We start from the raw sequence: 26,309 nt of genomic DNA on the forward strand, positions 1-26,309 counted from the left end.
CCTGCCTGTCTCCCTCCCATCTCGTCAGGGGATTCACCTCACCTGTGGCCTTGTCTATAAAGGCATGGCCATTCCAAGATGTCTCTCTCTCTCCTTCCTGGATGGCTGGGGCCTCCAGGCAACCCCAGCGTTGTTTGGTTTGGTTTGGGTTTTGTTACGTTGGCTCTTTTGGTTCCTTATGATTACACACATACACCTCATACATCCAACACCTCTCACCACACCACTGATTACTGATCTGCACTTAAATCTTATTCTTTAAATAAATTTTTGGTTAATCTAACTGGTTGCTGTGTGGTTCTCCCTCTTTTGTTGTGCTCTTAAACGAGCTGGGCATAACAGAAGTGAATTCAAAACTTTAATAAGACATTTTTTTTATAGAACCCACATTCTCCTCTATCTCTCTCTCTATGATAAGTCTCTTTGTTAGAATTGATCTGCAGCCCTCAATTCAGTTTACTCAGTGAATCACTGATGTGCCAGGCAGATTCCACACATTCCAGAGACAACAGAATGAATAGCATTCAAGGTAGAAACAATACTAATTTAATCTATACATTTCTCAGATAAGGTTCCTCATTTAGTACAAGTTACCCTGTTGGCAATGAACCAGTGTTGGTGTCAGTCTCAAGCTGATGTCAGTACCTGGTGTCTCCTAGTTTCCAGTTTCTGTGTACAGAATCATTTGGCATCATTAACTACTTTCTGATGAAAAACTTTTATTTTGAACTTCAAGCTATATGCCACATTTCTGTTTTTTACAGGCATGCCTTTGTGGTGTGCCCCCTGGTGTCTGACACAGGTACAGATTAGATCATCTTGGGTGAAGTTCAGTCATACAACACTGGCTTGCTCTCAGTCACAGTAACACTCCTGTAGAGCATGGCGACACTGAATAATATCAAATAAGGGTACAAATCATATGTAATGCTCAGCTAATGTATGACTCATGATGATTTGATGCTTGACCTGATGCTCACGATTAACAAGTGAGCCGAGGAATGTTAATTCATATGTGACCAAATTAGCTGGATTCCAGTTACGTAAAAGTTCATTTTGGACCAATGTATTTGTTCAGCCTCTCTGAATTTAACAGTGAGCAACAGGAATTCACGATACAGCCTGCTTTAATTCATGCATTAAATCATCATGATGCATTACTTATCATTTGTACACCTATTATAGAACATAAATAATAGTCAAAAAATGTCTGAAAAAAATCTGTCTGGTGCACGGTGTCCAGTAACTGTACAAAATGGCAAGAAAAAATGTTCAAATTGAACAATTCACCGTGGACACACTCTAAAAAATGATTTGTGGGGTTAGTGGCTAACCTTATAAGAAGTTTTATGTTTGTTTCATTAACATATTTATTTGGTCAGAATCAAAAACATTGTTGAGTAGGATGGAATTCAAATAAATAAGTTGGAATATCTTAAATAGTTTGACTACTAAATATAAACACAACTTTTGGATAAGTATAAAGTTGGTTCAAATTAAGTGCTTTGAGATCAGAGCAAATCATGAGTTTGTCAGATTATAAAACTCTCATAGGACTGACTCAATAAAGTGTCAGAGTTGGAACAACTTAAAAAGATGCATGCAAATCGTGCTCTTAATTTTTTAAGTTGAACTAGTGGACTAGTAGACTAGAGAGCACGCTGCATTGTACATTTTTTTGCAGCAGATACACTGAAACTTTATGTTTCTTAACAAGGCTGTGGTGAAGGTGTGGTTAGGTTTAGGCACAAAAATCACTTGAAAGATCATGGTTTAGCTTAAAAAAACACCCACGTTTGGTGGCACGATCTGGCATGATCTGCTGGAAAAGCAGGGATTGCTTTGTGACTACGTGACTCAAACGTTGCTGGGAAATGCCACGATGTGTTGGTAAAAACAATCCCAGGTTCAGGGCCACAAACACTGCTGAGAAACTCCTTGATGTGCTGCTAAAAAGACCCAGGTATAAAAAACACCCAGATTTGGTGCTACAAACAGCAGTGGAAATGCCATAAAGGGTCGCCAAAAGACAACCAGTGTTGGTTTTGAGCAGTGGTCTGCAGCTTATAGATATGAAACCTGCAAATGCAGTGTATTTGGGGTTTGCAGAAATGTACAATGCCAACATTTTCTTTTGCTGATTGGGCTGAACTGTGATTATTGTTTGACCTGAACAAAATTGGCAAATGATCTAAACAAAACTAAACATATTTTTGAGCAATTTGCCCTTTTTTATGTTTTAATATGCTACATGAGACATTGCGCTTTATTAAACTCCCAGTACAACCCGTAACACATTGTACAATAGCTGTATGGCTTAGATATCTTCACCACCAGACAAAGAAATGAAGAAGGAACAGCTTAACATTTGGAGCTTGATCTTATGGTCTTTAACTTGTGGGTGTGAGCGTAATGCAAACAGACTTTACTGCTGTCTGTCAGCCCATTGTTCACTTTACTGCACTAATCAATATTTTAATGTTGACAGTGGATCAGATTACTGTGTAAGAGGTAACTCTCAGAGACAAAAGCAAAAACAAAATAATATATAATATCATTCTACTGCTGTTATGAAAAACACAACATGGAACAGGATGAAAACAAACTTTATCTGTTTCACTGACTCCATGTTTGGAGCCACAGCAGCTTCACAACACCTGAAACAACATTTCCCAGAGTGCTTCACGAGCAGGGCTGTGCCAGCGTCGGGGTGTGGCCCACACACGCGCACCCACACACTCACGCGCACAACGGAGAGTTTTTATCCGTGGGTTTCTGCCGTCGGTCCTCCTTCTTCTCCTCTCTTGTCTCTCTGCCGGGTCTCTGTCCGTTCACCGAGCTTCATCTGACGGCTTCAGCTCAGCGGTAAGTTTCACCGCAGCCATTTTGACTTTACAGCTTTAACCTACAGATATAAGTTGAGCAGCATCCGCCAGGTGAGCGGGGACAGACAGGGTCTACCTGCGGACAAAACAGAGACATGTCAGGTCTGCGGAAGAAGTTTGACAGATAGCTTACACACACCCAAAGACAAATCAGGCACCGGATAACAACCAGACAGAACAAGTTAATGCAGATGTTTAAAGTTTGAACACATCTGGTGTTTATCGCTATATAACATTTTTCCTGTCTCCAGCAGATCTTCTTCTTCCGCTGAATAAAACTCCCAACTGACAAAATGGTGAGTCATCTCCACTTCACTCATTTTTTAGCTGTTAACCCAAAGAAACACGGCAAACTTTATATTAAACTGATAATTAAAGTAATAATTGTTGAAGTAGTGTTTGCAAAATCCGTTATTTATGCAAATGTGTGACTAATTTTTACCCTCTGAACTCCAAGACAACGCCCACTTTTATCCACATTATGTAATGCTAACATCTGATCCAAATGTAGGTTAGAGTTTACAAACTGTGAGTATTTATTCACTGCTGATAAAACTGCTGATAAAATGTCAGCTAACATTAAACACAAAAGCCCAGTATCCTCAGTACATGTAGCAGATGTGGCAGCACATCTGTCCAAGATAAAGTATTTGTACAGTTTAATAAGTAACTTGTTGCTATGATTAAGTGTATTTCACATAGAAGTTACTGAAGTGACACTTTTACTGATGAAACATCACTTTTAAGCGTGTTAATGCTGGTGAGGCGACACATAGGCTTCATTTGGGGAAGTTTATTGTATGACTCATGTGGGCTCCATTCCACTCGGGTGGGTCTCTCTGTCTCTCCACCTCTCTCTGTGTTTAATACACCCATTTCCACGTCTAGCCTGGAGTTTAAATCCACCCTCCCTCCCACTCTTAAAGGGGAAACACTTCACTTCATCTTCTTCCTCTTCTTTTTTCTTTAACCGGGGTGGAGTTTTACGTTGCCATAAAAAAATGTGATTATATTGATGATAATCAGCTGTGGTGATGCAACACTGCTGCTCTCTGTGGACAGTCTAGTCTGCGGCTGTAAACTGAACTTGTCCTTGGCAGGAAATGCTCACAAACACCAGTTTTAACGGGTCTTATAGGCAAAGATCTGACTTGAGCATGCACTTGTGATATTGCTGACTTTTTCTTACTGCCAGCAGCCGTAGTGAAAAGACCAAAACTAACAATGAACTGATCCCACTATAACAAGTGTTTGTGCAGCAGCAGCGTGACAGAGAGTATTCCCCTGTGACACAGACCTCAGTTGTTGTCCAAACACATCAGTAAGCCACACCTTTCAGTGAATGAAATGTTCCCGGGCATTGTAGTTTATTTTGAGTCAATGCTGTACACTATCCTTGAGCTAAAAAAAGTTGTAAACAAATTAGCAAATGCAGCACTACTCCTGTTTTAGTAAACTTTGCTAAAAACTACAGTGTCCAGCTGTTACAGGAAATCCTTTTTTAAAAGTGCGCATACATATTTTTGACCCGTGATTAAAGATTTAAGTTGTAAGTTTGTGCTGTAGCCAGAATTTTAGCCTCCCCACCCCAGTCATTTTAAGAGACCTGAACTTTTGTACAATGTTCTTGTAAATTATATGTTTTTCACATCAAATTCAGGCAGTCTCTTTTATCCATTTAAAAACAGTTACATGTCCACACACTGAAAACTGTGAAATGTTCGTATTCAGACATTTAAAGATCACCTCTTGCCACGTTTTAAGACTTCAATAACAACCTCCTTTTAATAATAACTTGTGCCTCTTATGATTTTTCCACAAAAAAAGAAATTAAATTACATCTTCCTCTTCTTCCTTGTTGAAAAATTCAGATGATATAAATATGCAAACATTATTTAAATAGTGTTTAGACACAAAACGTCTCCCACCTCACTAAAAACGCCTATTACCAGTGTGTCTGTAATTTTTTTTACCTGAATATCATCAAAGAAAAGGACACTTTAGTCAAAAACTATAGTCTTTAGTACAAGTATTAACTTTTTGTGTTACTTAACATTAAAAATGTAAACTACACTTTAAATTTCCATGACCTCTGGGTCATTAGAAGTAGCTACAGCTCTGCTTGCAGTGCCACAAACATGGTGAGGAAGTCAGAAATTGATGAGAGATGAACTAACACATTGTTGGCTTTGGTCTTTTTAGGGGATTTGTCCACAGTAAAAGAAGTATTGATACGCCAAAGAGTGATATTCACATCCAAGCTCAACTATACAGGCAGTAAAATGCATCATTTCACAATAAGATAGGAGACCCTTCATACAAGCGCGGCTGCATCATATATTGTGGACTGTCTGGTGTCACTTTATGTGCCTTAAAGCTGACATACAGTCGTGACAGCCTGTGCTTACACAACAGAGGGTCAACATACCTCCCTGAGACGCCCCCAGCCTCAGGTCATGTCTGAACTCGCTCCACAACTTCCACAACTCCCTATAGGAGCTAAAACTGTGTCTACCTTTCCAGGGGAGATGATCTGCATTGTGTTGCTGTTCTAAATGTCTCCTTGTTCAACTGTTTGTCCGGTCAGTCATCTGCACGCTGATTAGATTTCTGTTTATCTTGTGGGGCTGAGTGTGTTTATGAGGACGGAGAGCTCGTGGACATTTTGGCGAATTCCTTCCCTGCAGAAAAAGACAGAATCCTGCTTGTTCACAGCAACTTGTTTTGTGAACGTCCCACTTTTTTTTTTTCTCTTTCCAGATTTTCAGGGTCAGATTCCAGAGACATTCCCGTGGTTTTCCTCTCTAAACATCCCTCCCCTCTGAAATAAGACGCAGCCACTTGGCTATCTTATTGTTAATGTGTCGTAGTTTTAGGGTGTGTCTGGAATGAGTGCAGCACTGATACAGAAACTAAAATCAATCTTTAAAGTTAATATTTTTCTGTCTTATCGCACTTGTACTGTTCTCAGCATCGATCCGTCTGCTGCTTTGAACAACTTTTTCCACATTCAGAGGAATTATTAGCCCGATAACCCATCATTTGAATCGCTGAAGCAATTCCAAGGCTAAAATATGATGTGGGAACATGATGTTTATGAAAGGGAGTGTATGAAATAAGTGGTTTGATGTGAGAGCTTGTGTGCACATCTGCATGCATTTAATGGAGCTGTAAGTCTGCAAGTCATTAAGTTTGCTAAGTGCATCTGAAAGGAGGAGAGTCTTTGATGAGCGCACTCTTATAGCAAATCTGATACAGTGTTTTATATGTACAGAATGTACACATGATGTCTACAGACTAATTCAGTTTATTCTGTAATGTTATAAAGGTTGAGCAGAGGGACAGTATTTGAGGACATGATGCACATAAGGAATCTGAGACATGTAATGTAATATTTATCTGACGCTTGAATCTAGAGATTGATTAAGTATGATCTGCCATGCATATAAGGAATGCAGAGATAATATATTCAAGCATGAAACTACAGATTTAAATCTGACAAGAAGCCACAGACAGCAGAACGACGCACTTTCTGTACTAACTCGCTTGCAGGCAAATTTGTCTTGCTTGCATAAACAATGTTACACTAACACACATGAAGAAACTTCTTCTCATTTTACATCTACTTCCTGTTTGATGCCCGAGCACGAGACATGCAGCCACACTCTGTCCGAAGCCTTCACGACACGCCCCTATAAACCACGCCCACCACCAGCACATGACAAACCCACCACTGCGACAGTTAATTGAACCCTGCAGCAGTGTCATTATGTTTTTAATACATGTGAGGCCAAACAGAGCAATGATACACTTAGTTCATTTACTTTATTCATTATATATGAAGACTTGATTGTGTAGGTATGGTGGGCGAGTCATGTTGCTTCTATAGCTAACCCGCTGAGTACAGGTGTATAGTTTGTAAGAATTATTTATTGTTTTTATTTATCAAACAAGAAGAAGTAGATATTCACAACAGTTAGAGGACAGTAGTATTTTGTTCTGTTTTATCTGTTGAAGTCCTTCTTCTTCTTTCAGTTCTTTATTCTTATCATGTGCACAGAAATTACAATGAAGCAGCTGTTGGCAATGAAAATTTTAGGCCTCAGGCACCCTCTTACAATGCTCAATAAATTCCTTTAACAAAAAGAAAATTGTGCAAGTAAAAACAGAATCTGAACGCAAAACACAAAGTAGTTACAGGGCCTAAAATATAAATGAACAACATCTAAATAAAGTAATATAGATTTGTGTAAACAGTATTGTAGTACAGTTGTAAACAATGTCGCAGAGGTCTATTTCAAACTTCCCAGAAGTCGGAAAAACAGGCGTGGTCGAAGATGAATATTCTGATGGTGTGATTTGTTATCCTGGCCTCCTTAAGTGCAAACAGGATGTTTACAAAAAAGTGAATGAACAGATAAAAAAAGAGAAAAATAAAATAATCTATATACAAGATTTGAAATTATTACAAAAAATGAGTTTGTCAATAACATAAATGTCTTTAGAAAAATCAGTCAATATGCAATTTTTAAGCTTAACAGATGATCTGTCTCTGTAACCAAGTCATAACTGACTCCATCAGGGCCTCTCCCATTAGGTTTAATATTTAACAAAATGCAACACATTTTCTCACCAGATAAGCATTTAAAGTTTCTTAAACCCAAATATATATAAAACAAGGATCACCTATATTTTCCTTGGATCAAACAAGTTGATTGCCGCAGAAAAAACAGTAATGATGTTCATGTGATCATGTGTGATCATGAATGCGCATGAGAACATACTATTAAACAGCAAATGTTACACCCCTGTTTTGCCAAACAAACGCATTGATGGGAGACGGATGGCGAATATACAACACACTTGTATGTGGATGTATGATGAAAATAGAACGACCAAGTGTGCATCCTTGGTTGGGCTACTGAGACGGTGAAGGGAGGACGGATAATAGCCAGGTTTATTAACTATTTAGCAAGAATGGAAAGGAGCGGAGAATGTATTGTGTGTGTAGGTCAGGGTGTGGGTGTGTGTCTGTGTGTGTGCGCTGCCCACAGTCTGTGACAGAGCCGCTCCATCACATAGACGTATATAAGTTGCAGCTGAAAGAACATTAAAATGTATTTAGACATACAGTATAGAGGCACATCATTTGGGATAAGAGTCTATGGGGATACCAGCTGTCCCACAATACGGAATTTTTTAGAAAAAATAGACATATAACATAAATATACAGCTGAGTAATCCTCCTCTGTGCATTTTTTTCCATGTTGCAGGCCACCAGAGGAACCGTTAAACCCAGTGGAAACTTCAACGCCAGTGCAGATGCTGAGGTCCTGTACAAGGCCATGAAGGGACTGGGTAAGATGCTTGCGTGTGCACATCTGCTGTCAGCAGCACAGTGTCATCTGACTCCCTGAGGGCGTGTCAGTCAGTAGTACAACTCTCACAGACTCTGTCTACAGCTGACCAATGAGAGATTGTTTTTACGGGAGTTCCTCTCTGTAGTAATACTTGCTGTCTGAGCGGGGCTCCACCCAAACAGACAGCAGTGAGTCATAAACACAGCAGAGATGAAACTTGAGTCACTGTAAGAAAAAAAACATCTGCTGACCTCGACTGAAGGCCGTAATTATGTGGCTGGAATAATTGTAATCAACAGTGCACCTCAACAGTGCATACTCATTGTTATGTAATATGTGTATGCTGCTGCTCGGCTGAGTAACCATGGTGCTTGTCGCCGTAGGGACCGATGAGGATTCCATCTTGCAGCTGCTGGTGGCTCGCAGCAACGCCCAGAGGCAGGAGATCAAGACCGCCTACAAGACTCTGTTTGGAAAGGTTCGACTACCTCAACAGCTGTTGAATCACATGACCACATATTACAAGAGCTCCAACCTGAAAACACCTCAGTATGCTTTAAATGAACTTCTCTGCTTTTGAAGTCATAATGTTTATACATTCATAATTACGTTATGTAATGTTTATCTTAGCTTAGCATAAAGACTGGATATAGGGGGAATCAGCTCTTATGTCAATGTTCAAAGTTAGCAGAGTACACGGTTCCTGGTTGAACAGCCAATATCCAATATTTAGACAGTCTTTCCTCAAAAGCATTCATGGAGCTGCATTTGATTTTACACATCAAAAGTGATGAAGAGAGCTTGAGAAAACACGGTTAGGATCGCACAACTGGCCAACTCGCTACCTACAAATGATCATTGTTGGATCTCACAAACCCTGTTGGGCCCTGTGTCCACATGCCGTTTTTTTCTGGGTATCAGCACCTTTTTCAATTGTTCCCAATAAGGAGACAGGATATGTGGCTGCATGGGACCAGCTCGAGAAAAAGCGCCATGCCCAGCATCTTTTTTCAGCCACTCCGAGCGCACCATGCTACTGTCTATCCGGAGCTGTAGCAGACTGGCCGGACACTGAATGTTACTGGTTCATGTTGTGCTTTTGTCACTGTACACGTTGTGAGCTTGTTGTAGACTTGTTTAGTCACCCCTCTGTTTCCTCGTAGCCCTATGTTAGCCACCTAGCTAACATTAATGTCAAGATAATGTTGTCACTGGAACAGTACCCAGCTTAGTGCGTCATAATTTTTTTTTCTTTTTCTTCCAATTCAAATTTATGTAACCAGTGGACTCTAGTGATGTCTGTATTGTGTTGATATAAAGAGGCCCAGACCATGGACATCTTCGGAGGCAATCTCCGTTTATTCCTGTAAGCAAGTGGCAATAACAGAATCCTCAGTCAAACACAACCATACAAACTCAAGCCCCTACACAAATTAAGCAACACAAGAATATGTTAGCATAAAATGAATTCATAAACATAGCTCAACAGCGTTAAAACATGGAAATTACCATAAGAGCAATGTCGCTTACCTCTCCCACGGAGCACAACAGCAAAAGGGGGGAGGCAAGGTGGAAGACACCGCATTATAGGTGGTGTACCCCAAAGGTGAACGTAGGAGTATGGAAAATGAGTATCAGACATTCCACGTATTGACTATGGAGGCCTGAGCGTGTCACGTAATAACAACCAAAACAAATTTTGTGTAATGATAATACTTAATATTACAAATATACATTTGCCTTGATTACACATATTACTGCTGTATAATTGACCCTGTTATATTTATTCAGGAAGCTCAACTCCACAAATCACAATTTGCCTCAGAGGACTTTACAACCTCTGACACCCTCTGTCCTTGGACCTTCACAGCGGATAAGGAAAAACTGCCAAAAAACACCCCTGGGATGAAACACTCCCTAACGCCCTGCCACCGCTTTTCTGACAAAGAAAACACTATGTGGACACAGGCCCTTGGGCGATCCGACAAGCTCTGCGTCTGAAGCATACTCAGGCCTTTAAACCCAGTGACCTCACACATCATCAGAGCTCCAGCTGGACTCAGTCAAACCAGTCAGTTCAAATCATCAGCAGAACATCCATGTCTGTAACCTGACACGACAGGACTACACGTTAACCGTAACAAAATAATCCAGCTGTACACGACAACCATAAAATCCTTCTCTGAATAGTGTAACACAGCTGTCACACACAGGATTTAATTAAAGTACATGATGTATCTTCATGACAGGATCTGGTAGATGACCTGAAGGGAGAGCTGGGTGGCAAATTTGAAACCCTGATCGTGGCTCTGATGACCCCACCCCTCGCTTATGATGTGACATCACTCCGCAATGCCATCAAGGTAAGTGCTGCAGATGCCAGATTAAACACACATACAATCTCTTATGTACTGCAGATGGAGAGTTTCTGAGTAGAGAGGTGAAGTTTTAGCACACAGAGTAGCTGGAAACTCAACTGTTATTTCATGAGACGTTTCCCTCTGTGACCTGTAGGGGGCAGGAACAGACGAGAAGGTCCTGGTGGAGATCCTCTCCTCCAGAACACCACAGCAGGTGAAGGAGATCGTCGCTGCTTATAGACAGGGTAACACACACACACACACACACACACACACACACACTTAATACGGCACGATACAGAAGTCATCATTTATGTTTACTACGAAAAGGATGCACGTCTCAAAAATGTGTCTGATGGACAGATGTTTCCCAAAGGTGGACAAAATATTACTTTACGAAAGTGTGAAAAATGTGGAAACCTGTTTTAAAGATCAAGGCTAAAAGAAAACATAAACATGTCTGTTCCTCAGAGTACGATGACGACCTGGAGGAGGATGTATGTGGTGACACTTCAGGTCACTTCAAGAGACTCCTGGTTATTCTGCTGCAGGTACAACTCCTCTCCTCTATCCTTGTCTCCTCTCTACTCCTCTCCTCTTCTTTCCTCTATCCTTGTCTCCTTTCTACTCCTCTTCTCTATCCTTATTCCTCTCTACTCCTCTCCTCTATCCTTGTCTCCACTTGTCTTCTTTTTTATGCTTGTTTCCTCTCCCCTTCTCTCATATATCCCATGTCCTATTCTCTATCCTTGTTTCCCCTTCTCTCCTCCTCTGTATCCTTGATTCCTCTCTTGTATTCTTATCTCCTCTTCTCTCCTGTATTCTTGTCTCCTCTCCTCTTCTTTCCTCTATCCTTGTCTCCACGTGTCTTCTTTTTTATATGCTTGTCTCCTCCTCTTCTTTCATATATCCTTATGTCCTATCCTCTACCCGAACTTACTCCTTCTACCCTCCCTTGTATCCTTGTCTCCTCTTCTCCCCTCTATTCTTGTCTCACCTCATCTCCTCTATCTTTGTCTCCTCTCCATTCCTCTCCTCTGTCCTTGTTTTCTCTTTCCTCCTCTAGTCCATCCTTATCTCCTCTTCTCTATCCTTCGGTCCTCACCTCTCCTCTGTCCTGTCTCCTCTCCTCTCCTCTCCTCTCCTCTCCTCTCCCCTGCCTTTCCTCTATCCTTGTGTCCTCTCTTCTCTTCTATCCCTGTTTCGATTCCTCCCCTTTATTCTTGTCTCTTCTCCATTCCTCTCCTCCTTGTTTCCTCTCTCCTTCTCTCATCTATCCTTATCTCTTTTCCTTGTGTCCTCTCCTCTATCCTGTCTCCTCTCCTCTCTCATACTCTGCTTCTCTCAAACATAAATATCTGTTCTCTCCTCAGGCGAACAGGCAGAGGGGGGTCCAGGAGGGAAACATTGAGAGTGACGCTCAGGTGGGTCGGCTGTTCAGTAAATATTTCTGATCTTCACCATCAATGGTGTCTTTGTCTCTGTGTCTGAGGGTGTGACTGTCACATGTGTTTGTGGATCGGATCTAAATACTGGTCTTTGAAGGGTGCTTGTGTGTGTTTTGGAGGAGGGGGTGGCAGTCATGATCATATGATAATGAGGTTATGACGCCTTTGGGTGGAGGGAGGGAGTAACATTTCTCTTAAAATGTCTCGGTGGAGCAATAAATTAAAAAGTGTGTGAACTATTTTCCTCCTTACCTTTGCTCTAGATCTTGTTGCTACTTTGCTGAATGTTTCCTGATCAGGACGTTATCTGCATGAACATGATTCATCTCCAGTACTGAGTAGTCTTTGTTGTAACTTGTTGAGTTGCCGTTCCTGTTATTAGTGTCGCTGACAAATTCTCTTTGACTCATTGATCTGTTCTGTGGCTACAAACTCTACTGAGGTTCTGAGAGAGCTCAGTCTGTTCAGCACGTATTAAGTACAAAGTATAATATTTTCCTCTGAAATGTAGAAGAAGAGTAGGACAAACAGTACGTGATGTGATTCTTTCTGTGGTTTCAGGCCCTCTTCAAAGCAGGAGAGCAGAAGTTTGGTACTGATGAACAATTGTTCGTCACCGTCCTGGGAAACCGCAGTCCAGAGCATCTTAGGAGAGGTTCGTCCGTGTGTCTGAGAGCTCAGTGAATTAGAGAGCACCTGTTTGCAGTTTCACGTAATATCCAGACTGATTGTGAACCTGTGTGTTTCAGTATTTGATGCTTACATGAAGATGACTGGATACGAGATGGAGGAGAGCATCAAAAGGGAAACATCTGGAGGCCTGAAGGATCTGCTGCTGGCCGTCGGTACGAAACCACAGAAGGCTGATTCTGTTGTCAGCTTCCTGAGACATTTTGACTTCAAATGAATAACGATTGAGATGTTTTAATCACTGCCTGTCTTTTCTGTTTTCATAGTGAAGTGTGCCAGGAGCGTTCCAGCCTATTTTGCTGAGACGCTGTACTATGCAATGAAGGTAAGACAAGAAGAGATGCCCAAAATGGGAGACCAAGTGTCATCAATGTTGTTTAACCACCATAAAATCTGTTGTAATAATTATACAACAAAATGGAACCCATAGCTGTGAGAGAAATAAGTCTTAATTGATGTTGTTATTATGGTTTTCATTTGTGGAAGTCTTTAAACCCAGATTTGTGAATTGAAATAGAGAAAAGGTGGGACACACTCATTTAGCTCAACTCACATGTGCATTTGCACTTTTGCAGTTTGTTGTTTGGAAACTTAAAATAGCTTGGGAAACACTCCTCTTAGCCCAAAGTTAGTTTAGTCAGTAGACTTTACGGGGCATTATTGTGAGATTCAGTTCATTGCTTTGCTGTAACAACACCATTTGGGTTCTTTCTCACTGCACTCAGAGTGTTGTGTTCATCTGCAGCAGGCAGCTGTTTTCAGAAAAAAAAGCCTTTAAAGGAAAACTTTACCCACAAAATGACCGTGTGTAAAACAAGTAGTCATACTGTGTTACCTTGAATTTGTGAAGAAAACTTTGTTATTTCACATTTCTCCACGGAAAATGATGAAGATATTGATGTACAGATTATTTAAACAGCAAAACTATATCAAAACAGAAGTTTACAAACTCTCACACAACATGTGCAGTATCACCCAAGTCTCATGTATCTAGTCGTATTCTCAGTACTTCCTAAATACATGCATTTTCATTAAAACTTAGTATTGTAGGCTTTGGAGAGAGCACAGATACGTGTCACATTCAGTTAAGTTTTAAATAGTAAGAGTTTGAGAAGGGTCTACCCACAGAGTTTTGTGTATGAATTCAAGGTAACACAGCACGACTGATTTATAGATGGACATTTTGTGGGTGAAGTGTTTCTTAAAAAAACAACTGTACATTGTCCAGGGGGGCAGAAACATGACTCCAAATGAAAGCTGGAATTACTGCTGAGCTATTGCTGAACGATTGAATAAGTAACTATTTTCTAACAAGTTCACCATATCAACTTAAAGGTGATATGTCAGTGTTGTGTTCAGCTTGTTTCAGCTGCACCCAAGTGGTCATACAAAAGCTTGCAGGTTTAAAGTAAGCTGTGTATGCAACCCAGTCATGGATATGTTACAATTCTCCATTATTATATAGCATATATGTTGAAGCTTTATGTTGAAACTTTACATTTCAACATTGCTGTGGTTGAAGGTCCAGTGTGTAGGATCTTGTGGCATCTCGTGGTGAGGTTGCAGAACTAAAACTTCTCCTAGTCAACACGAAAATGTGAACACGCAAATGGCCCTTTCAAGAGCCAGTGTTTGGTTTGTCAATTCTGTGGTACTGTACAACAGCATAGCAAACTCTGTGGGAGAGGACCTGCCCTGTATGTAGATATAAACAGCTCAGTCTACGTTAACAAAAAACCCCAAAGATTCTTATTTTCAGGTGACTATACACTAATGAACATAGCAAATTTTTAATATACAATTTCTGGCAATAGATGCCCCTAAATCCTACACAGTGGACTTTTAATGTTTGGTTAATTTTATGGTTAGGAAAAGACTCTGTTTGCACTTAAAATACCAGGTTTTGGAGGCACAATCGAGGCTTAACAAGCTATCAGTGTCTTGGTTATATCAACCACTTCTCGTGTCACTATCGCAGCTTAAAACACAGTGATATCTCTGTAAAATCTCTCTGGTTTGCAGCTTGGCAGCCGTCTCGCCTTAGTGTGACGCCATCCACCATCCCCTCCACCTCAGCATGACAAAGTCAGCTTATACACACTTTAGAAACATTTATATGATACGTATGAAAAGTATTCGTGGTTGGCAGAAACCTAAAATGCCAACATTTTCTTCTGGCGACTAGGCTAAAAAAAAAAAACCCACATGTATCACAATTATTAAACAATTGTGCAGATCCGGATCCAGCTGCACATGAACTATGTCTAAATATTATACTTAACTTTGTACTGTCAGTTAAAAGTTATACATTCATGAAGCGTACAGTCATGGTGTGTTTATATGTGTGTTTCAGGGTGTAGGAACTGATGATGACACCCTGATCAGAGTGATGGTGAGTCGCAGTGAGGTGGACTTGATGGACATCAGAACTGAGTTCAGGAGGATGTTCGCCTGCTCTCTGTTTTCCATGATCAAGGTGCGCGCGCACACACACACACACACTTAAATGTTGCTATACACCGATGAAGCTCCTTAAATCCTTTGTGTTTATGTTACAGGGAGACACCGGTGGCGACTTCAGAAAGACCCTACTGTTGCTCTGCGGTGGAGATGATGCGTAACCATGGCAACAAGCAATAAAATGGGAACTACACCTGAAGTGCCTCCTCTCTAAGTCGGCCTGTTTTTCTTTTTTTTCTTTTTTTTTTTTTGGACATTGGCTCACTGAAACAGGAAGTTAACACAAAGTCAAATCCATCACAATAAAGAGTTGTTGTCTGCATGTGTCAGAGAGCGAAAGAGAGAGAGACGCCCCAATCAGGTCTTTTTTAAACTATGACTCCAAATAATATCTTTGAAAGGTAGCTAACATTTTGTTCACGTCCACATTAATCGATGCAGCTTTTGGTCCACTAACATCTTCAATTTGACTAATGTTATGTTATTCATTTGTATTACGAAAGACTGCAGTTGTTTTGTTTGCACTTTGAACGGCAGAAACAATATATGCAATAATAAACATTTCAACTGATGAAGTACAAGAGCACAGTGCCAATCCTCTCCTGCGCAACACGCATTTTACTGTTTACTGTTTGATTTATGTTGAACATGCACTGACCTCCTGCAGCCACTAGAGGGAGATAGAGCTGCTTTAATAGACATAAGGTCACCCCTGTCATCACTGCTGGAAGACACGTGTACAGTACTTGACTCTACTATACTGAAGTAGAATCTTTAGACATTTGTGCAGCTTTAGATGGTTCCTACACTTCCTTACACTTTTTTATTCCCCCACATTTATTTGACAGCTGCTTACTTTGCAAAGTAAGAATTTACATACAAAACATATGATCTTTTTTTAAACTGTTACAGATTAAACTTCCCAATAATATATAAAGTACATTGTTAAAATAAACTAGCATACAGGCATAGGCGTAGATTGTGGGAGGGACCCTGGGGACACATCCCATCTCGGTATTAAGAACATAAGTATTTGTCACCCCCAATGAAAATAATGAAAGTAGCAGAGGACACCTACAGTGTTAAATGATGCAGACAAGGCACAAATTGGTGTATTAAAATTCACCAGAATGCAGAAATTATGTGTTTGATGCTCAGAGTTTTCTGGCGAAGGACGTCAAATTCCCTGTTTCATATGTGTACCCCGCAGTTTTAAAACACAAGTGTGCACCTCTCTGAAAGGCAGCATTCTCCATGATCAAACCATTTTCTCTACTGAAATACATTTTATGGATAATATTTTAGTGATTTATTTAAAACCCATAGAAAACAAGTGAGAAAAACTATTTTGTAATATGAGTGAACAGATCCTTTAAAGGTCTAGCGTGTTTAGCAGCATCTAGCGATGAGGTTGCAGAACTGAAATCTCTCCTGTGTGACAAACGTGTAAGAGAACTATGATGGCCGATGCCAAAACTTAAATGGCCCTACCTGGAGTAAGTTTTTGGTTTGTCCACTCTGGGCTACTGTAACACAATGGATTCTTTGAAAGAGGACCTGCTCTGTACCTAGATATAAATAGCTCATTCTAAGGTAACAAAAACATAATCATTTTTAGTTTCAGGTGATTATACAACAATGAAAACACAGCTGTGGATATTATATTCCATTTCTGTCAGTAGATGCCCCCAAGTCCTACACACTGGACCTTTAATACTCGATGATACATACATTCCTTCACTCCCATAAACATCACAAACGTAAATCCTTCACTGCTGCATGTTGTTCTGCTGATAACTGACTGTTATTGATGTTTATTTGTTCAGCACCTTTCCACAACAAAGGCATTTTAAAGTGCTTTATAAAAGATAGAGAGGCATTAAAGGTACAGTGTGTAAGATTTAGGGGGATTTAGTGACATCTAGTGATGAAGATTGCAGATTACAACCAGATGAAACTTCTCCTGGTTAGAATTCCTTCAGTGTGGGGCGACCGCTAGCTCACCTGGTCATTTAAGTTCTTTGCAGCTGCATCAGTTCATTCAGACCTGTAGCATTTTGCTGTGTGTCTTTCCCTACTTTCCTTTCTATCTCCAGCTGCACAATAAAAACCCCAAAAGCCATAAAAAATAATCTTTAGATTCCCTTGTTTAGGAGTTTTCTTTTACCAGGAGTTGACTTATCCGCAGAGGTCTCCTCCTCTCCAAAACAATAGGACCACCCATCCATCCATTTTCATCTGCTTATCTGGGGCCGGGTCGCGGGGACAGCAGGTCAAGCAAAGCACCCCAGACGTCCCTCTCACCAGCAAGGCTTCCCAGCTCCTCCTGGGGGACCCCAAGGTGTTCCCAGGCCAGATGACATATGTAATCCCTCCAGCGTGTTCTGGGTCTGCCCTGGAGCCTCCTACCAGTGGGACGTGCCTGGAACACCTCTGACGGGGGGCCCCCAGGAGGCATCCTGATCAGATGCCTGAACCACCCCAACTGACCCCGAAGGGGCAGCAGCTCTACTCTGAGCTCCCTCCAGATGTCCGAGCTCAGACGAAAGGACCAACATTTTTAATTATATTCCATGCATGCCAATATATTCTCCTAAATCATACACACTGGACCTTTAAAAAGTGCATGATGTGAATAAATATTCCCGAGTTAAACTCAATAAAATGTTGGTAAACAGGAATCTTTTAAGTCCTGATAAAAGAACTGAGAGCTGCAGCAGATCTAAAGTTTTCAGCTTGTTTCAGATATGTTGTGCAGTAAAACTGAATGCTGTTCCTCCGTGTTTAGTTTTGATTTAAGGTGTCATTTTACTTGCATGAACTGTGCCTAAAGGAGCTTGGTGTAATTTCCCCGCTGACACTTTATATCCTCATTTGTCTCCTCTTTGGTTTCAGTGTAGCGTCTTGGGTCGACCCTCACTGACTCTCACTGTTAACTGCTGCCAGTAAAATGATTTCAAAGGAAGATGTTTTGCTCCGTGTGTGTCAGCGTGTGGGTTGAAGGAGGGGTGATCCCAGGTCCTGTTACATTACGTTTCTGTTATTTCTTTTCACGGAGGCGGTTGCCGTTGATTGTTGCCACAGAAACCAGCAGCCAATAACAAGGTCTGAACAGCAGGGTGTGGGGGTCAGACCACCTCGAGCCACAGGAGGAACAATACCTCCAACTCCTCCCACTGCTCTGCCCCTGCATGTTTTTGGGTGGCCATGTGTCCGGTCAGCTTTGTCGGTCAAATCTGAAGTACTTAGTGAAGCGTTGAGTTGTGTTTTGATGTTTTTTTCCAGCCCCTCCTGACACCCAGAGCCCCTCCTCTCCTTCATCACACTGACGGAGGCTCTGCAGACTGCAGGGCCAGTTCAAGTTCAAGTTGACTGAAGGTTGTTTTCCAGCAAAGCTTAGAGGAGCTGCAATGTTAGATTAAAATCTACAATGAAAGAAGCAAAAAGACTGAATGACAAATTGCTTTAATCAAACTTCATCTTGAAAAAGTTTTTCCTGCGTCAACTTCCAACTTCAAAAACCTGCCAAAAGCTGATATTATTCTGCTGCACACAGCTGCTGGTGTATTGACAGAGCTGAAACAATTCGTTGATTTATTTACAGGTCAATTAGCAGAAAGTAATGAGCAACTATTTTGATGGTTGATTAATAATTTTGTTATTTTTTAAGCCAAAAAAGCTTCTGAAATGTGAGGATTTTTCCCTTTCCTCTGTTTTATGTTATGTAGTGGATGAAACTAAGTTCTTGAAGTCTGAGTTACTTTTACTTTAGTTGAGTATTTCAATCTCATACCACATTTTCCTTCTACTTCACTAGTAATATTGTTCTTTTTCCTCTGCTACAATTACTTTACAACTTAAGTTACTGGTTACTTTACAAATTAGGATTTTTGCTGCTGAAACAATCAGTTGATTGGCAACTACTCTAATAATCGTTTGTCATTTTTCATCCAAAAACATTTCATGGCTCCAGCCTCTAACATTTGACTTGCTGCTTTTACTTTAAATTATTTTAATTACTTGGATTCATTATATTGATTTAAAGTTTTCTGCACTGATTTGATTGATGCCTTTCTTGACTGTACTTACTTTTACTTAAGTGACCATTTTCAGTTCAGGGGTTTTACTACTAACAAAGTATTTTTACAGCATAGAATCAGCACAGTATTAATACTTTTACTAAAGTAAAGGATCTGAATACTAATTTCTCCACTGGTTATAATAAACTGAATATCTTTTGTTTTAATTTAGACTGTTGGTAAATCCAAACAAGCAACATGAAAAGCCTTGGGTCCTATTGAAAAGTGAGATTTCTGGCATTTTATAGACTAAACAATTGCATGATTAATCAAAAAGTAACAACTGATGGTAAAAATAACATGACATCGCGTTAAACTCAACAGACCCTGGATGAGCTTCAGTTACAAGGACACAGGATCTAAAGTTTACATGCAGCTAGGTGACAATTTTTTTTTATTTTTTTTTTTAAAGATTTTTTTTGGGCATTTTCAGCCTTTAATAGATAGGACAGACAAGTGTGAGGGGGGAGAGAGAGAGAGGGAGTGACATGCAGCAAAGGGCCACAGGCTGGAGTCGAACCCAGGCCGCTGCGGCAACAGCCTTGTACATGGGGCGCCTGCTCTACCACTAAGCCACCAACGCCCTATAGGTGACAAATTTAAGGAAAATTGGGCTGATTTTCTCGGCTGCTTTTGCCTGTGGTAGGCGCGGAGGATCAGGTGATGGTGAATGGCGGGAACTGTGTTACTGCAGGGCAGGAGGGAGTGGCAGGATCTGAAATGACAAGATAGTATACAGCAGGGAAACAAAGCAGGAGAAGATGATGTGAGAATCATGAGGTAGCTTGCTTTAGGTCTGTTTCTGTCCGCCTGTTTCCATGCACATTCTCAATGTGTGCATTAACAAGCATGAATGTTAAATTGCTGGGACCACATACATGCATTACTGTCACTAGGCCTGAACAGTTGATCACCTGTCCTTTGGCTAATGACCAATCTTTCTGCAAAATCTTAGGATTAAAAGTTTTTATGCTTGCCTTAGATGGAAAGTGTGTCAATGAAAGCAAAAGGTAACAAAGTGTGAAGTAAACAGACAAACAGGCAAATTAATCTTGACGTTCATGAAGAATTATGTCATCTAATTGCATTCATTTCTTTATTGGAGATTTAGTGCAGCCTACCTACTAGCTACCATGACATCACTCATTGGTTTGTGGACTCCTGTTTTGAAGTGTCACGTTTGGCATTTCGCTGTCACCATCTTGGATTTTTGGAGCCAGAAGTGACCATACGTGGACGAGAGGCTGGAGCTGTGGAGTGAGGGGTGGATCTGACTGAGAAGCCAAGGTCACTATCAGCAGACAGCCTGTCACTCAAAGCAGCCCGCCCTTAATTATGTTTAACTTTAAGCCTTAATAAAATGTCAGTAGGTGGGTTATATAAAAATTCATCCTCCGTACAGTTGTCATGAAGGAAAAAAAAATCTTTTGTGCCAGGCTGTAAACATGTTTATTTCTGCTGTAAAGTTGGGCATTTTAACATTGGGGTCTATGGGGACTGACAGACTTCTGGAGCCAGCCCAAAGTGGCCGCTCAAAGAACTGCAGTTATGGCACTTCCATGTTGGCTTCATTTTTTAGCCTCGAAGGTTGCAGCTTGGTGCAAACACAGAAATTTGCACTTCCTTTTGCCATTCGCCTGAAAATTCAGTTAAAATTTGTGCCACATTTACAACATGAAACCTGGTTAATGTGATAGTAGACCTGTAAGGTGTGTTTCTAACACCGAATGCAACTCAGAACCAAATACACACCAACTCAGAGTGACAACCAGAGAGCGTTACTCTTTCTTTATTAAACACAGTCAGTTTTTAAAGGTTTCCACAAGAGTAAGTTCCAAAGTTTAGGAGAGACAACTGCAGGGAAAACAGTCACATCAGATTGTGTTTTGTCACTTTGTTACTTTTTGTTGTCTCTCTTGATTGTAGCAAATGCAGCAAAGCCTTTAAAATCATAAATTTTAAGTAGCAAATAAATCTGATTTCCTCCCTCATTTCGTATCTGAAAAAGCAAAGACATCAAAGTGGGTACAAGAAGAATGTCAGCACCGAAAGAAAAAACTTAACGTCTTAAGTCTAAAGCGCAGCAGACTGGTAAACATGTTTGCACCTGTTTCTTTCCCCAGGAAAACACTTAATGCTCAGTTTTGTGTCTTCGGATGGAGGAGCTGATAGAAAACACTTTCGCTGTTTGTGAGATCATGTTTTTACTTGAAAGCCGTGAAACCTCAGAGGGCTTTAAAAAAAAAGTTGTTTTAATGCTTTAAACAGAGGAGTCAAAGGCTGCTGCCACTGCCACTGCCACAGGTGTTTGTTTAGTTTGTAAAGCATCACTCCACCCAGCGAGAGAAAAAGAAACAAGAGTGGACATGCAGCCATTGTATGGGATAGGAGCGGGAAAAGGGCGTACATGCCTTAGATATGACTCAGATGGGCGGATGGTTATTGACCACAATGTGTTTCCCTTCAGGGATTTCTTCACCAATTTAATGTGCTAGTTATAACAAGCACTATTCAACCTGGGAAAATAGTTGTTTTGTGGCTATAAAGGGTTTAACAAGGGTGACAAAATCACTTAAGTTACATCAGTGAGGTAATTCAGTTTCGGCTCGAGACTGAAATTTATTTCTTATTTGTTTGCCTTTATATTAATGTGCACAGTAGAGAGATGACAGGAAATGAGGTTAGAATAAAGTAAAGGTGTCAGTGTACTCCATCAGACCTGTTTGAATTGAATGACCTCTGAGAACAATAGGTCTGTCTCTGCTGATCACTGATCAGAAGCTCCAGACGCTGTCGATTTTTATAGAGAATAATTAACTTTTTTCTGTCAGTGTCGTCTGCAGGTAAATGTTAACTGACAAAGCCAGATTGATTTTTCTCTGAATATCTAACCTGCAGTGTTCAGTCTGCACTGCAACACTGAAAATGTCAAAACACTCCCATACAATGATGATGAAGATAATGATCAGTAAGTTACAGTGGATGAAAATCTTTTCTTTCCCCTCCGATCTTTAACTTATATGAAGCAACACCTCAGTGTGGCTTTGACATGTAGTTTGTGTATCACTGTGTTTTTTTGAATGTGTGTGGTTGTGAGGGACACACAGGTGCATTTTCAAAAAGAAGATTTTATTTACTGAAAAATTAAAAATAAAATTTATAAAATATGCAAAAAAGCTCCATAAAAAGGGTCAAGTAAACTGATATAAACTCTATGGCTACATTTAGACTACAGGCAAATCTCAGATCAGATCTTTAAGGCGGACTGTCCACTGTTATTTGCAAGTGATCAGATTGTATTTGTGGGTCCAGACAGCACCAACCTATCTACGTGGGTTACTGTGGTAACAACATAGCCTCTGTAACTACATAGCTACTCTGGCTATGTGGCTTTCCAACACTGAAGCATGAGAGATGGAGGTCTATTATTTGGCCCTTAAACAACCATGCTGTCGAGTCACAGTTGTTGTAAAGAGCTCCTCCGTCACAACAGACAAATTCAATGATGGATGAGGCTGGTATGCATCCTGCTCAGCACCTCTGTCACTCTGAAGTTGACGTTGTCATTGTGTGTCACCTTTCGAGCAAAAAGACATTTCGATACCGATCCAACTCGATCAATGAGACTTGCAATGCTGGCTTAGTCTCTAGGCATTGCCTAGTGCACCACATGTGCTAGGGCTGCCACTGGAGAATTGGATTAAGGCCCAATCCCAACGGTAACGTTAGCTATGTATGAACTTTCTTCCCCATCTGTTGCTCGGTGGTAACCATGGTGACGTCTACCCCTAGCTGGCAAGTCAGCATCTGAAATCCCTCGCTCCGAAGGGCTAGTTTCATACCCACTACCCCTTGTTATGCCCCCTACCCCTACACGCAAAAAGGAATTGGGACACAACTACCCCTCCCGGGAACATGCAAATGTAGGGGTAGGGCCAAGGGGAAGGGCTAAGGGGGGGTATTGGGACTGGCCCTAAGTGTTTGGATAAGATGTGTGATAATTTGTAAATGGATGTTTTGATGGAGTTTTGCTGTTGTTAAATGTGGCCCCCTTTTGCTCCAATTAAGCAAGACTTTTCTCTGTTTTTTGGATTCTTCATTCACCACGGAGGCATGCAAGAAAAACTACGGTTTCTTTCTACAAATTTAACATGATACAGAGTGAGGAAATCATATACAAATGATCATTTTTTGAATAAAGTGTTACTTTAAGGCTGAATTAGCTATGTTTGCTGATGTATGTGCATTGTGAATGTGACGTTTATGGGGTCAAAAGGTCAACAAACTAAGTGAGGACAAAATTAACTATAATGTGTAAACTATAAAGGAAACCAGAGAGCAGGAAGGTAACTGACATTTAATCTGCAGGTGTGGTCCTCACCGTGGAGGTGACGATATCTTGATATACTCAGTGTACAGATCGGCACTGCCTACAAGCAAATTCCTGTGGAAACACCTTCTAATGACAGAGGCAGAAAATTACACACACCCTGCTATCATGAGCAAACATGTTACTAATGCAACAATCCACAACCTGTTATACAAGATCTTTTATCAGGTCCTTCAGATATGGTGGCCTTTTGAGTCTGTGAAACAAACAGGAAGTCACTTTAACACCCAGCTCACCAACTGAAAGTCTTGTCTGGAGTTTAAGTTATACTCACGCTCCTTCTTTTATTGTATAACACATGAAGCAGCCACACTGCCGCTAAACCACTTCAAGCACTTTCCATTTTCTCCCACAGAGCATTACAGAGCTCCCTCATAAGTATCGGCTCTGGAAAGTTATTGGTCTGCAGGTGCTCTGAGGCACAAGACACACACAGAGGAAACTGTCTCAGTGTGAAGGATTTACAGGGATATATTGATATGTATTCTTTGTGTATACTCACCTGACAATAAGAATGGTCATGTTTTTGTTACATAAAGATGAGCTGTTTATCTCTACATGAGGAGTCCTCGTCCATGGAGTTCGCCATGTTGCACCGCCATTTTTCTACAGTAGCCTTGAACGGACAAACCAAACACTGGCTCTAGATAGGGCCGTTCATGTTTTCATGCCGGCCACCACAGTTAGCAGCGCCCCTGTGACGAGCAGCAACAGAAAAACACTCAATTTTTAAACAAGAAACTGCTTCATTCAGTGTTTTTAATTGTTTAAATCACTGGTTAATACTGTCTTCATATCTTTATGCTGTCTTTGTCCTGTGAATTTTATCCTTTTATTGGTTTTAAAACATCTTGCCAAAGGACTGCAGCTGAAAATAAGCCAGCTGGCATTTTATGGAAATGTTGATAAATGTGCGTTGTCCTTATAAATAAAACAAATATAATGAAACACTGATTTGTAACATGAAACTGCTTTATACATTGTTTCAACTGGTGTTCACCTGGTCTGTTTGTTTTGGAGAGGAAGAGAGCTCAGCAGACATTTCAGCTCCTTGTTAAACCGTCCTAAACACTGAAGACTGAAGGAATTTTAATCAGGAGAAGTTTCAGCTGGTTGCAATCTACAATCTTCGCCGCTAGACGCCACTAAATCTCTCTAAATCCTGCACACTGGACCTTTAAGAATGTTTAGCAATTAATTTCCTGTCCACTAATCGTTTCAGCACAAATGTGAGTATCTCAGACTAAAAGCTACAAACTACAAAAGAAGAGTGATCTTCCCCTGAGTCTGATTTATAGCTCCTCTCTGATCCTGCGGCACATTATCCCGCAAGTGGATCCCCTTTGATCACAGCCTGGAGGAGCCCACAGATAAAAGAAATAAGCCCACATGAGGACCAGTAGAGGTGGAGAGGAGGCAGCTGATCCTTACAGCACAGACCGTTGGATGTTATCCTCATTTCCTTCTTGACCCTTGACCTCTAACCTATAACTACTTCCTCCTCTCTGGAATGTGTCCTTGAGCTCTGGTCGAAGGACTCAGTAAAACAAAATCCCCTTTGTGCCATCAAAGGGAGCGGGCTTCCGTTAAAAGGTAGAAATCTCTTTCCAGTTGGCTTTTTGGTTAAGTGTCTGTCTGAGGGGGACAAAGAGCAGCAGGTCAGAGGTGAGGAGGGTCGAGAGCTGACAGGAAAGCATAAAAATCCACATCTGGGGTTGCACTTGTTCAGGGACTACACATTATACACACACATGTGCGCACACAGCTGGATCAGAGTGCTCCCAGTCTCCACATATAGACATGGCTCCTAATGCAGCTGGCTGCTGTCACTGAGAAAGCAATTAGAGACTGCTGCGAGAAACCAGAGGAACAAGAGAAGCAGAGAATCACTCTGAGAAAGAGTTTTTTATCGTGTGTGTGGGTGTGGGTGTGGGTGTGGGTGTGGGTGTGTGCTGCTGTAACCTGCGGGCATATCAGTGGTATTCACACACACTGTAATCTGCCAAAAAAAGGTGTATTCTCACACAAAGTCTGGTTGTTTTGCCCTGAATACTCTGTTTGTTGATCACACTGAGAAGATCTCCATCTTATCGAGCAGATTTGGTTCATTTTTAACTGTCTTTTCTCAATGCAGATGTCAAAAAATCTGCCTGAAAGAGCTATTTGAAGACAACAATTATACGCACATAATGTAAGTGCAAGGCTATAAGAATGCCCGCACACTAAGGATCCAAAAACATCTTGACTGAGCTTTTGTGCCATGGACTAAGTGTGCACATGTTACATTTTCTCTTCATGTACGAACTATTTAACCATGCTTTAACATTTATCTTCTAAAAAAGTATCTTAAAAGGACTTATGCCCTCCAAAGGACTTGCAACACTGTTGAAACTTCTATTTCACCTTAGAAAAAGTAAAGACTGTTCTTGACAAAACGCTGATCTGGGTTTAAAACTTTCTTTTTCTAACATTGGTTTTCAATAATGTTTCAAGTCCCTGGGAGGAAAGATGACATATTTTTTGGACTCAGCACCCGGACGAGAAAGACATGCATGTGCTTTGTCATCTTGGTTTCCACACTGATTTGTTGGTTTCTTGAAAGGAGGTAAAATACGATCAATCTCTGGACTAAAATGA

General features: G+C 40.8%; 1 protein-coding gene across 3 annotated transcripts; it reads left to right on the forward strand.

Annotated features, from left to right (window-relative positions):
* The first annotated feature begins 2,748 nt into the window (after nucleotides 1-2,748).
* On the forward strand, nucleotides 2,749-15,786 carry anxa5b (annexin A5b). Of its 3 annotated transcripts, none has more exons than XM_050044438.1 (13): nucleotides 2,749-2,865; nucleotides 3,140-3,181; nucleotides 8,159-8,243; nucleotides 8,629-8,723; nucleotides 10,495-10,608; nucleotides 10,760-10,850; nucleotides 11,077-11,156; nucleotides 11,979-12,029; nucleotides 12,615-12,708; nucleotides 12,803-12,898; nucleotides 13,010-13,068; nucleotides 15,097-15,219; nucleotides 15,302-15,786. In XM_050044438.1, the coding sequence occupies exons 2-13, from the start codon at nucleotides 3,179-3,181 to the stop codon at nucleotides 15,362-15,364; spliced, it is 954 nt and encodes a 317-aa protein (XP_049900395.1). In that variant the 5' UTR covers nucleotides 2,749-2,865; nucleotides 3,140-3,178; the 3' UTR covers nucleotides 15,365-15,786. The 3 variants fall into 3 exon arrangements, with proteins under 3 accessions (XP_049900395.1, XP_049900396.1, XP_049900393.1); XM_050044439.1 differs by having other exon boundaries at nucleotides 2,752-2,865; nucleotides 3,137-3,181; XM_050044436.1 differs by lacking the exons at nucleotides 2,749-2,865; nucleotides 3,140-3,181 and having other exon boundaries at nucleotides 8,150-8,243.
* Nucleotides 15,787-26,309: the final 10,523 nt, after the last annotated feature.

This window comes from Epinephelus moara, chromosome 5 (genome assembly GCF_006386435.1).
Source record: "Epinephelus moara isolate mb chromosome 5, YSFRI_EMoa_1.0, whole genome shotgun sequence".
Taxonomy (NCBI): Eukaryota; Metazoa; Chordata; class Actinopteri; order Perciformes; family Serranidae; genus Epinephelus; species Epinephelus moara.